The sequence below is a fragment of the Sander lucioperca genome, chromosome 5 (assembly GCF_008315115.2).
Source record: "Sander lucioperca isolate FBNREF2018 chromosome 5, SLUC_FBN_1.2, whole genome shotgun sequence".
NCBI classification, from domain to species: Eukaryota; Metazoa; Chordata; class Actinopteri; order Perciformes; family Percidae; genus Sander; species Sander lucioperca.
In genome coordinates this window covers 9,814,950-9,827,973 of record NC_050177.1, presented here as the reverse complement: position 1 = coordinate 9,827,973, position 13,024 = coordinate 9,814,950, and the positions used below count along the sequence as shown (strand labels likewise).

Below are 13,024 nucleotides of genomic sequence, written 5' to 3'. Positions count from 1 at the left end.
TTATGCTGCCCAGTTAGTAGTCTGATTGTATCTTGACACCCACTGTGACCACACTCTACGCCTGTTATCTCTTTTAGCGGCAGCCACGTTTGAAGATTTCCAAATTCGGCCTCATGCACTCAACGTGCACTCATACCGGGCCCCAGCCTTCTGTGATCACTGTGGAGAGATGCTGTTCGGACTGGTCAGACAAGGGCTCAAGTGTGACGGTGAGGAAAATTGGGAGATAAAGTGTGAATAAGAAAAGATGACGTGGTCTGCAAATTTATCTGAGAAATGAATTGTAACACTCACCAAATATGCTCCATCTCTTCTACTCACCTCCCTGGTTTTTTGATCCATGCTGCCCCCTGCAGGATGTGGACTAAACTACCACAAGCGCTGTGCATTCAGCATCCCAAACAACTGCAGTGGAGCTCGGAAACGGCGTCTGTCCACCACCTCTCTGAGCAGCAGCCAGTCCCTGCGTCTCTCCACCACTGAGTCAGTGTACAGTGTAGGGACGGCCTCCACGTGCGCAGAGGACACCAGCCTCATCCGCTCACACACACAAATGGTATTGGTGGATTCATGCACACAACGCTCTAGTCAGGTCAAACAGCTTTGAGCTGATGTCACAAATTAGGTAAACCCACTTCAACCCAGTTTAGTCACAGATTTAAAAAGTTTTAGGTTGAGACTGAAACGTGATGAAAACATTTGTGATGGCAGTTAAACCACTACCAATTTTCCAGAAACAATGTCCTGTCCTGTCCGAACAATTTACTTTGAAACTTCTTTCTACCAAAGACATATAAGGTGCAAACCTTTGCAGAATCGAACCAAAACTGACTGCATGACTGTATTACTCTGGAAGTGGTATAACCATTGTAATTTGAGTAAACACTTTAAGTAAACTATTCAGCTCAATTAAGGCAAAAAAATATGATTGCTGATTGATTTCCCCTATAAATCCACTTTAATTTCAGAAGAGAAAGGAAACCATTTAGCTAGAGAAGAAACATAAGTTTAAAGCAACTATAATTTATATTTTCATACAGAGGTCGCTCCTATTCAACTTCCACAGAATTATCATTTGAGTCTGCAGCTCACCTTAGCTTTACAAGCTTTAAAGAGAGTTTCAGCTAGTTTTTCTGTCCAGCCCACAACTTGTTTTGGTTCACTCTTACTGCTCTCATAGTGTGGTCTTAAGCTGCAGAAGGCAGCTCTAAAAAAAACACTGTACACTACCTGCTCAGCACCAAACACCAGACAGACACAGTTAGTGACTATGTGGTGAACATAGTGAAGCATTTAGCAGCTATAATGTGTAAGATGTTTCCCTTAGGCGTTGGTAGAGACCAAAAGCAGAACTAAAAGAGAGTAAAATGTTCATTCCAATCGTCAGGTGGACAGAAACACGGCTCCAAATTAATAATAATCGCGCCCTGTAACTTCTGGATGTAGGCAGCTGTTTGCTTACAAGTTCACCATAGGTAATGATGTGTCAGTGTTGTGTTCATAACTTCTTTCCTCTGCCCCCAAGTAACAAAAATCAACTGTTGCAGGATTAAGGATAAGACATTTTATTAATACATGTATGCTTTAGTAATTAATTAGTTTGCTGGTAATTTACCTTGCTGCCAAAAGGGTTAAACAGTTAAATTGATAATCTTTGTTTCCTCTCAATTCTGTTAGCCACGGACCCCGAGTGACGCCCGGCGCTTCTACACGGGCCGACCAGTTCATTTGGACAAGATCCTGATGAGCAAGGTGAAGGTGCCCCACACGTTTGCTGTCCACTCGTACACACGACCAACGGTGTGCCAGTACTGCAAGAGGCTTCTCCGAGGACTGTTTAGGCAGGGCCTACAGTGCAAAGGTGAGTACAGACAAATAGAGAGACCTATTTCTGGACGGCCAGGTTGATGCAGAATAAAAGCCAAATCTAATCGGATTACATGTAATCTGATCAGAATGTGTGTTTTATTCCTCTCAGATTGCAAGTTTAACTGCCATAAACGCTGTGTGTACAAGGTTCCTAATGACTGCCTCGGGGAGACCATTGGAGGTGAGGGGATATATAAATCTATGTCTTTATGAATATGTTAACCCTGCATGGATTTGATAAAAAAATATTGATTTCTTATCTGCATGTTTCCATTGTCACAACTAAGTTACTCTAATAACCATACATGATATAATACATTATCTAACAAGACTGAAACTCACTGGCACTAATGTTTTTATCTTCTCAGACAACAGAAGTAACAGCGGTAAGTATTACCGCTACTCTGTTTTGATGCATGTAAAGCTGTAGGCCTCTAATAGAGGGCTTAGTTGTAGTCATAGCAGTAGCAAGTAGTAGTATGTTTTCACAGCATTTTAAACACAGTCATTTTAAATCAAGTTCCACTCAACCCCTTCTCTCCTTCTTCTTCCCCCCCCAGACATGTTGAGTCCCAGTGCTGACCCTGAGGTGCCCATGGACTACAGCAGTGACTACGACGCCTCTGACAAGTCTTCAATGGATGACTCAGACGAGGCCTGCAGCATCCCTGGGTCCTTTTCTCCTGACAACAACCAGGACGGAACCAGCGGAGACCAGAGGTATGAGGAAGACATTTGGAGAAAAACGGCTATAGATTATAACGGTGCACACAGAAAATAAAACACACATTTTACCTACTGAGTTCTGTCCTTCTTCTAGTGTTTACATCCCTTTAATGAGGGTGGTGCAGTCGGTGAGACAGACAACCCGTCGATCCAGTACGGCTATCAAGGAAGGATGGGTGGTTCACTACAGCAATAAGGACACACTGGTAAAAACATTACCCATAATTCCCCTGATTTCCTCTCTTTGGGTATCTAAACCTTTTCTCCTTTGTCGTTGCTGTAGGGGCTGAACATACAGATTTAAGCCATTTTTTATTGTAGATGCTCTTTCTTCACTTTCTTTTCTATGGTTTAGCAAGTTTGTTTTGTTTACTTTCCATTCACTCAGAGACATAAAGGACCTTCTTGTTCATTTCCTCCGTACACCAGCTCCTCTCTCAACAGTTTCAACCTTGATCATTTCACTTTATGCACTTTATTGCTTCCATTTTCTTTCATATCTGTGTGCATGTGAGCGTGCATGTGTGTGTGTACCTGTATGTGTATACAAGAGAAAATTGTTGAAGATTGATTGTGAGGCTGAGTCCCCCTGAAAGCATAATAGCACTCAGCAAATGTGAGGTGAATTCAAGCTAAAAGTCAATTTTCTGCCTTTTATATCTCCTAATATCTTCTCTTACCTCAAAGAAACCTTGCTGCCTCTCTAGTCTTGTTTTTCGATTTTTCCTTTTTGGCTTCACTAACACGCTCCTTTTCTTTCTTTCTTTCTTTCTTTCTTTCTTTCTTTCTTTCTTTCTTTCTTTCTTTCTTTCTCTCTCTTTCTCTCTTTCTTTCTCGCTTTCTTTCTTTCTTTCACTTTTGTCTCCTTTCTCTTTTCTCTCTGTTTTCACCTTCTCTTCTTGCAGCTTGTGCTCCTGCTCATCCTTCTTCTCATCTGGTCACTCTTCTCTTCTTCTGGACGTCAACGCCGAATTTGAAATGCATTTATATTGATCCCTTAACTTTGCCCACGATGTGTACCCAATTCCTTACCCTCTGTCCTCTTTCCTCCACCCCCCACCCCCTCAATGTCCTGCCTTACCTTCGTTAACCCCATCCCACCCTACTCCAACACCCAACAGAGGAAGAGGCACTACTGGCGTCTGGACTGTAAGTGCATCATCCTTTTCCAGAACAACACCACCAACAAATACTACAAGGTAAATATAGTTTACTCCATGAAAAGCTATGATCTCAGGTCATGTATTTGAAGTGTGCAACCTCACTGGGCCATCCTCTTGCAGGATATCCCTCTGTCTGAGATCCTGGAGGTGCGCCCTGCTGGCAACTTCACTCTCGTCCCCCCAGGCACAAATCCTCACTGCTTCGAGCTCATCACAGGCACTATGTGCTACTTTGTAGGGGAAGACCCCAACACTCTCCCCCCTCCGTCCCCCAGCAACCCCCAGACTCTCCCCCCGACCCCTCCCTCCCCTAGCCAAGTAGCTCCCAACAGCGGCATTGGGCGTGAGGTGGCCAAGGCTTGGGAGAGCGCCATTCGCCAGGCCCTCATGCCAGTCATCTTTCAGGACGCACCACCAGCTGAGGGCAACACAACTCACAGTAAGTAGAGAGCAGGCAAATGCTGGTGGTGCGTTTTTGGTTTGATATATTTACTAACTGGCACATTACAGTTTGAGATTTATGGATGGGAATGTCAGTTTAATATGCCCAAAAAAGTGTGTGCTGTTGCTCCCTCACGAGCCAACTGGGTGCTCAAGAAACAATAGACCAAAAGTGAAAAAACTTGCCAACTTTCACTGACTAACTGGACGAGTCTGATCTTTATCAAAAACACCCTGATGGAGGTCAAATAAAGAGCAGACTCTTCCAGTAAGCTAAGCTGTTCTTTCACAAGTTTAGTACCTCAAGGTGAGGTTGAGCAAAGTTTTTCTTTTTTTTGTGTGAGAGACAATACCCTACAACACACATAAGGTATTAGTAGTTGACAAGTTGTGTTTAAGAAATGATACACAATTAACAACTCACAATACTGTATAACCTTTATGTTGTTCCTGGTTCTGTATTTTTAGGACAAGCTTCAATCAGCATATCTGTGTCCAACAGTCAAATCCAAGAGAATGTGGTATGACTTTTTGTCAAGTTTTAGCAATTTTCTTCAATCTTTAAATTAATTATACATGGAGAATGCTGATGATTGTGTAAAAAATTGCTTTCCTACAGGATATTGGTACAGTGTACCAGATTTTTGCTGATGAAGTGCTGGGATCTGGGCAATTTGGAGTTGTGTATGGAGGTATGTTGATCTATGTCCAGTGATGCTGATTGAGCTCTAGATTGCTGTATTTTGTGAAGGAAATGAATAATGTTATAGTGCTGTATAATAATGGTGTCTAAAGTTACAAGACAATACATCACCTCTCAAAACATGGATTATACTGATGCATTTGTGAGTTGATGTGTCTTCAAAGGGAACCGATTTCAAACAATCCGAGTCCGACAATGTTACAATAGTGCAATGTTACATCAATGGAGTGTTATTTTAAGCACAGGGCCCAATATATGTCCACATGTTTGTGACATAGTTTACAACCACATCTGCTACTAAAACTGAATTTCTTCATCAGGAAAGCACAGGAAGACTGGGAGGGATGTAGCTGTCAAAGTCATTGACAAGCTTCGCTTTCCCACCAAGCAGGAGAGCCAGCTGAGGAACGAGGTGGCCATACTGCAGGTAAACACACACATACTGTTTCACTGAAGCTGTAAATGGCTGTCCGACATACATATGCTGACACAGTGCTATGCTATATATTGGATATTGATGTCGTTAGTTATATTGGCACATACATGAAAAATGCTGACAGTCATTCCAATACTGGTGTTCATTGTGACATTGACAAGGTTTGTATTAAATTAACTTGACTGTGATTCTCAATATCTAAACATCTCCTCATAAATCATGTTGGTCACATATAAGTGAGATTTCCATGTTTTTTTTATTATAAGTGGTATATAGTGGTATATAAGTATAATAGGTGCTATATGGACTGTATGGACTGCATTTATATAGCACCTTTACCGGGTTAGGGCTAGGGTTATTTGCCATGTCAGAGTTATCTGATAGCTGCCTTCTACAGTTGCAGACCATGTTCCTAGTGATGAATCAACATTATATGGAATTTCTTATAAAAAATTATTTAAGATCATCCACAGTCATTTGTAATACTTATTTTGTGTATGATATTTGCATTAAATATTCTACTTAACAGAGTGATAATTGAATTGCCTTTTGGGAACACAATTTCTCAATCAGTTGCAGTATTTAAGAATATTAGGCTTCATTATTCACTTTATACTCTTCGATTATTTCATACTTAAAAAGCCTGGAGAATTGTTAGCCAACCTATGGAACCAACAAATACTGTTTGTCAAGTTAAAGAAAATTAGATATTTAAAAATGATTGTAAAGTTAAAAATAAATTGCAAAGGGTAAATTTTTAGTAAGTGTCATTCGGTTTTTGTCATGACAAGTTATGGTTAGGGTTAGGGTTAGAGTTAGGGTTAGGGTTCATGTGTCGCTCAGGAAGTTATAGGCTACAGTTTCCCTCAACTGCAGCCGTGACATTCTGAAACGCTTAACGTGAAAAAGCTTAACATGGTTTAATGTACCTAAACAATGATCAATCAGATATCAGTCAGTTATTAGTCAGATAACGTCCATAATAATTGGACTTTGGGTTAGATTTTTTGTCAGTTTTCAGTGGTTATGAGGAGCAATATGAGATAGAAATTTGGTAATCATTGATCATTGTTTAGGTACATTAAACCACGTTAAGCTTCTTCCTCGCCATAGGCGCCAATGAAGAAGAAAACGTTAACGTGAGAGAACTTCTATAATCGTTGAATTTCAGTTTAGTTTTTTTGACAGGCTAGTGTTCATGACAAGATATGGCCATGAGAAATATGGTGATGGTTAAGTGTTTTTTTTTCATGTTAAGCGTTTTAGAATGTCCCCTGCAGCCTGAGTTAAAGCAGATATGGTAGTGTATGTTTTGGTCATTCGATTTTCATTTCATGAAATACATAAATGAGGCAATACATATAAACATATGCATTAGGGTTTCCAAAGTAATTTTAGCCTGGGCTGAAAGCACCACTGGTAGGCTACACTGAACATGAAAAAACAAGCCTTTTTTCGTTTCTATTTTCGAGTGATTTTATTTTTTGTTATATGAAATAGAAAATGAAAATCAAAGTATATTTTAAATTTCTCCCATCCCCTTTTGACCATGAAAAGGAAAAAATGCCTTGTATTTCAATTTCAAATTTTGTATTTTAAAACGAAAATCAAATAACCATTAGTTTTTTGTTTTTTAATACCTGTTTATGAAATGAAAATCAAATGAACGAAAAAGTACACGGACCACCATGTTATGAGTGTTGCCGTTGCATATTTTGTCCACCAGAGGGCGCTCTACAACGTCCCTGTTGGCAACACTCGTTGATTTCTTTTGTTGTTATTGTCTTTTTGTTCAAAGGACTTTAAGTTTCATATCTTAAGTTTGTATTTTTATACATTTTATTTATCAGAACTTTAATATATTTTGATGTTCCTCTGTTCTGTTGAGACAATAAAACAAACTATTATTTTTAAACTGCATTATCATATTATTTTAGTGAGGACTCATAAATAACTAATGTTAAGGAAATCAGTGTTTTCTGCATTTGTGGATTTTTTTTTTTTAAATATATATCGGCTGATATATCGGAATATCGGCTTTTTAATTCTTCAAATATTTGTATTGGTATCGGCCTTAAAAATCTTTTATCGGTCGAGCTCTAGTGTCTTGTCACTCTTATGTAGATACCTTCAAGTAAAGTGTTACCGAATAATGTATTCATTTGTTCAGTTCAGGATTTAATCAATGGTCATGTTGTGTTTTGATGTATTTTTTTCCTACAGAATGTTTTTGTTGGAAATAATTGCATGTTTTGTTGTTCAGCCTGTTGTTTGTGTAATGATTTAGAAACATATGCATTCTTTAATGCACAGTTCATTGTTCACCAACAGATGGACACAGAGCTTCAGTTATTCTATATGCTGTCTAAATGTGTTTACGACTCTGTCACTAAAAGACCTGACTTTCCCTTCAGCTCTACAGTTACTCACTTGGCCTGTCAGATAAAGAAAAGACACATTCACAACCTTTCAAATGAAATGTTTTTTAAAATGATGCCCCTCTGAATCATATAAATATGCCTTTCTTGAGAACTGAAGCTGACAGTCTGCCTCTGTCTATTTTTCTTCTTCCGTTTACTTCATTCTGTTCCTGTCTCTCACACTTAATCTGCTCTTTCAAAACTCACTCTCTCTGTATACTTCTCTTTTACCACTCTCTCCTCTTTTGCTTGCTATTTCATCCTGCCCGTCTTTTCATACAAATCCCAAATTTCCATATAATCTTTTATCTCCTTTCTCCCTCTTCTTTTCTGGTCCCTCTCTCAGAGTTTACGTCACCTGGGCATTGTGAACCTGGAGTGTATGTTTGAGACCCCAGAGAAAGTGTTTGTGGTGATGGAGAAGCTGCATGGTGACATGCTGGAGATGATTCTGTCCAGTGAGAAAGGCAGATTGCCTGAGAGGCTCACTAAGTTCCTCATCACACAGGTGTGTATGCGCCCCAGCAAAGATGCATTTGTGGTGTGTATCAGTAGATATATGCAATGATGCAAGTGTTGTTGTTGTGTGTGTGCGCACGTGCGTGCGTGTGTGTGTGTCACTTACTGACTATGTCTTATATACATATATAGACATTATTTAATGAATCATCTTGTCTTTTAAGTATTTGTTTGTATTGGGCTGTGTGGTAACTTCATACAAATTCATATCCTGTGTTTGCGGTTGTGTGTACGTATATGCAGATTCTTGCAGCTCTGAGACATCTACACTTTAAGAACATAGTTCACTGTGATCTGAAACCAGAGAATGTGCTGCTTGCCTCTGCGGATCCCTTTCCCCAGGTATACACAAACACACAAATACACAAATACACACACAGTGCACACACTAAAACCCATTCTCATTGTGCGGCAGTTATGGTTTTCACACTGTTATGAATACCACAAAGCACTTGCCAAAGCAATGCCTCTCTGCCATTTTACCAATTCTCTATTTATTCATCAAATGGCAACCTGACTCCCTGCCTACTGTTCCTCACTGTTTCCTTCTCTCAGGTGAAGTTGTGTGACTTTGGTTTTGCCCGTATCATCGGCGAGAAGTCTTTCCGTCGCTCGGTGGTCGGCACCCCGGCCTACCTTGCCCCGGAGGTTCTGCTGAACCAGGGCTACAACCGCTCACTTGACATGTGGTCAGTCGGCGTCATTATGTATGTCAGCCTGAGTGGGACATTCCCCTTTAATGAGGACGAAGATATCAACGACCAGATCCACAACGCTGCCTTCATGTACCCTCCCAACCCCTGGAAACAGATCTCCAGTGATGGTAAACACGAAGGGGGGGAGAGACGAGAGGAATTGTTTGACACATCTAGTATTGCACAGAGTTTCCAGTTTAAATAGGTACACCTAGCTAAAGCTAATGCAGTCTAATACATCTTGTCTCCATGAAGGTTATACTGTTCAGTATTTCTTGATGCTGTTTTAGTGAGATGTTGATACAACTGTGTGATCATTTTGGAGGGTGTAGTTTGTGGTGCTGTTGAATTGTATCGAGTTATATAGAGAGGTGTTCCTAAAATTTTGTCCACCCCGTTTATATTAATGAGGGTAGGCTAAGTAACAGAACCACCTCTCTGTATAACGCAATACAGATCAACAGCACCACAAACTACATCCTCCAGAATGACCATATACAGTTGAATCAACACCTCTCTGAGTGTATATAAGGAAGGTTCACATGAACTGTCAAAGCAGGACAAGCCATTACAAGTTAAAACCTTTAAATTTCACAATACATTTTGTAATAATGCTCTGACCATAAACCACTTACTATGGGAACTGGGTTTCCATCTCTATCATGGTGATAGTCATCTTAAAACTGGTTCCTGTACATTGCATTGCATTTCTACATGCAGAGATAAAATTGTTCAGATGAAGCTCAAATACCAAGGCATAATATTTTAGAGACTTCTTCTTCTTTTTACTCTAAATAGTCAGTTTAGTTTTATAGACAGATCTGTATTCTTTTGTTTCCAGCAACCGACTTGATCAACAATCTGCTGCAAGTGAAAATGAGGAAACGCTACAGCGTGGACAAGAGTCTCAGCCACGTTTACTTGCAGGTAGCATATAGAAACTACTTTCATGCACACACTAACACGCACACTGTGTAATACATGGTTTAAAGTCTGTCTGACACTTTTTTTTATCACACTAACAGAACAACCATTAATCCCCAATTCAAAGTACAGAAAGCAGCACTTTTTCCAGATATGGTGACTGCCCATAAATTCGTTTATCGGTGTTTTAAGCCCCCAACGTCTCCTTCCAGGCAGCGCTGCCTGGAAGGCACTAGGATTAGGCAATGGTTATGGTTATGGTTAGGGTTAGGGTTAAGGTTACAGTTAGGTGCCTTGAAGTCAACTGTCACAGCGCTGCCTGGAAGGAGACGTTGGGGGCTTAAAACACCATTGAGCCAAACGTTCAATGGCAGAGCAGTACCTTACAATAATTTCACCTTTTTTTTTACTTTTGCAAACCCCTCAATAAAATCTGTGGCCTTTACAGAAAATGGCAAATACATCACCAGGGACCCGATGTATAAATGCACAATGAATAAAAACCACGCATATGCTTTTCCCCACACATAAACTGGTATTATAAACAAAGAATGTGCCATGACAATGTGCGCACCTCGCGCATGCTTCTTACCAGGCGTACACATTGTTTCAGCTGAGATAGCTGCGGGTGATTTGATGAGGAGAAGATTGAATATAAGTTGAGAGACGAGTAACATTGTTTTTAGGTTGTTTGCCAAATTCACTGCTTGTGTTATTATTGTAAAATTCATTCAAAACTCATTTAAAGGCACATTTATTTTTAAATTATTTATGAGTGATGAATTCCATCATTCTTTTTATTTGCATTCTCCCTGTTACAATTGTTTAATTTCATCCTGAATTGTGAAGCACTTTGTATTTGTTTCAACATGAACACTATGAATAAATCAATAATCATCCTTCCGACATTTAATAATGATGATGGCTGAGAATTTACTGCAATGATGGTTTGCAGGAACAAATAATGATGAAAGTGTCTTATATCATTTTCTCAGAAGTATTCACACCAGTCTAGGCTCATTCAAGTTCTTACTCACACACATACAATACACACACACACACACACACACACACACACACACACACACACACACACACACACACACACACACATACACACACATACACACACACACACACACACACAGAGGTCTAAAGTGATTACCGGATGATGTGCTATAAACACATAACAGCCCATTTAATTTGAATCTAATTTCAAGGTTCCTGAAACTGAAATTGTATCCCTCTGCTTAATTCCGTTTCTCAGGACTACCAGACATGGTTGGACCTGCGGGAGCTGGAGACTAAACTCGGTGGCCGTTACATAACCCATGAGAGTGATGACAGCCGCTGGCAAATGTTTGCCCGTGAACATACTCTGCCTTACCCCGCTCACCTTGTTCCTCCTCCTCCTGCGCCGGCCTCTGACGATGAGGAGGGCGGGGAGGATGCAGATGTGCAAGGCCTCACTGAGAGGGTCAGCATCCTCTGACCAGAGAGAGACAGAGGACTCAAGCGCATTTAGGAAGGAGGAAAAAAAGTAAGGAGAGGGAGGGAGGATTGGCATGGTTGACCTAGAGCCTGAAAGAGACATGAAGAAATAGCTTTCAGCTGTTTAGACTTGCACAGCACATTTGTGTGCTTGCACATAATTTTACAGTAATAAATCTAGTTTCTGTCCTCTCACTTGAGCTCATCAAAACTTAATTCTGATCATTCACCTCGGCTGTTATTGGTCGTCTTTTATCTTTTGACTCGTTGCACTCTTTTAATGATGAAGACTGCTCGACTCTATTTCACATCCTCTGTGCAGTTCACATGGGTGAGTCTTTACAGATGAAATCAAACTTTAAATAAGAATTTCTCAGACGAATGAAGAGCAGCATGGTGTTTCCCTCCCACTGCAAGATGCATCGAAGTGATGAAGGAAATGCCACTTCACCACAAGCGATAAACATAAAAATTTCGTGCAGGTGTGTTTTTTTTTATTTTTTTTTATTGAGGTGTATTTCTAAACAAATAGGTTTGTCTGAGTGAATATTGAAAATGAAACTGCCTCCCAATAAAAGAGAAGTAACGCTTGTTTTTGGTGTCATTTAATTGGACTGACAGGAATTACAGTCCCTTTTACATGTATGTCTTCGGTAAAGACCGGTTCAATCTCTTTTCGTGCTTTACAGTGACAAAGGACTTCCTCTGTGCTGGTAATTACTAAAGTGCAGGCATGGAGTCAAACCCATCTACATTCACAAATGCATTCCCATTAATGCATGTCCTGTAGTGAAAGCTGGAGGTATTGATCTGCTGACAGCAAATCCTCCGTTAATTACCACTAGTTTTGAACCACAATATGCTCTTAGAAAATATGTGATTAAAGATGTCTTTGTGGGTTTAAATGATCTCTAGCATGGGGCTGTTCCTTACCGGAGTTACCAAATCTCACTCATCTCTGAAGTCAAACAGTTGTGTATTTAAATGGTGAATAATGTCCTTACAGTTGCGTACATGTGTACAAGATTCACAAACCTGGTACTGCCAATGAAAGCAGAATTTTTACACCTGAGCATGTTAATGGACACCTCTTTTAAACACAGTTCTTTGTTTACTGTTGTTAAGAAGAGCAGACCTCTCCCTATGATGTAAGTGCATAGACGGACAGCTTGGGTTACTAAACTAGGTTTTGGAGAGTGCATGTAGTTTGATTATTGACTACCTGTCATGTCAATATGTTGCATGTTTCTGTGAAGTAGTAGAATATAAAAGTACAATATAAAACATGCTGTAGTTATGATCTTAGGTCTATTATACACATGTGTAACCTGAAGTTTATATAGTTGTCAAATATGCGTAGACTGTGTATAACATGTTTGAAGGATAATCCTAGCCTTGGTAACAGATAATACAAACCTTGAACAATATTCTTCTTTGTCTTGGATGTTTTCTTTATTCATCCGTGCATAACTGTCATCTAGAAATTGTAAATTTCAGCTTTTCGAGAGAGAAAACAACCAAAACAGGGCAGTTATGGACATGAGATAATGATTCACTACTAAGATGTTTAAGAAGCAAAACTGTCACTCAGGTTTTCTATGGCGAAAGACAACTCAAGATTGGATAACATGAGACAA

The 13,024-nt window shown here is 39.8% G+C and overlaps 1 protein-coding gene across 4 annotated transcripts in view; it reads left to right on the top strand.

Annotated features, from left to right (window-relative positions):
• The window catches only part of prkd2 (protein kinase D2), a 38,428-nt gene extending 25,614 nt beyond the window's left edge, over positions 1–12,814 (top strand). For 3 of the 4 annotated variants that reach the window (XM_036001051.1, XM_031296697.2, XM_031296695.2), the window contains 17 exons: positions 78–209; positions 357–556; positions 1,678–1,861; positions 1,979–2,050; positions 2,238–2,255; positions 2,430–2,589; positions 2,690–2,801; positions 3,717–3,794; positions 3,879–4,197; positions 4,668–4,720; positions 4,819–4,891; positions 5,223–5,329; positions 8,105–8,266; positions 8,521–8,619; positions 8,833–9,100; positions 9,814–9,899; positions 11,164–12,814. In XM_036001051.1, the coding sequence (XP_035856944.1) occupies positions 78–209; positions 357–556; positions 1,678–1,861; positions 1,979–2,050; positions 2,238–2,255; positions 2,430–2,589; positions 2,690–2,801; positions 3,717–3,794; positions 3,879–4,197; positions 4,668–4,720; positions 4,819–4,891; positions 5,223–5,329; positions 8,105–8,266; positions 8,521–8,619; positions 8,833–9,100; positions 9,814–9,899; positions 11,164–11,388 (2,348 nt within the window). In that variant the 3' untranslated portion in view covers positions 11,389–12,814. The remainder of the gene's footprint in view (positions 1–77; positions 210–356; positions 557–1,677; positions 1,862–1,978; positions 2,051–2,237; positions 2,256–2,429; positions 2,590–2,689; positions 2,802–3,716; positions 3,795–3,878; positions 4,198–4,667; positions 4,721–4,818; positions 4,892–5,222; positions 5,330–8,104; positions 8,267–8,520; positions 8,620–8,832; positions 9,101–9,813; positions 9,900–11,163) is intronic. The other variant, XM_036001052.1, reaches the window with a different exon arrangement.
• The last annotated feature ends 210 nt before the right edge of the window (positions 12,815–13,024 follow it).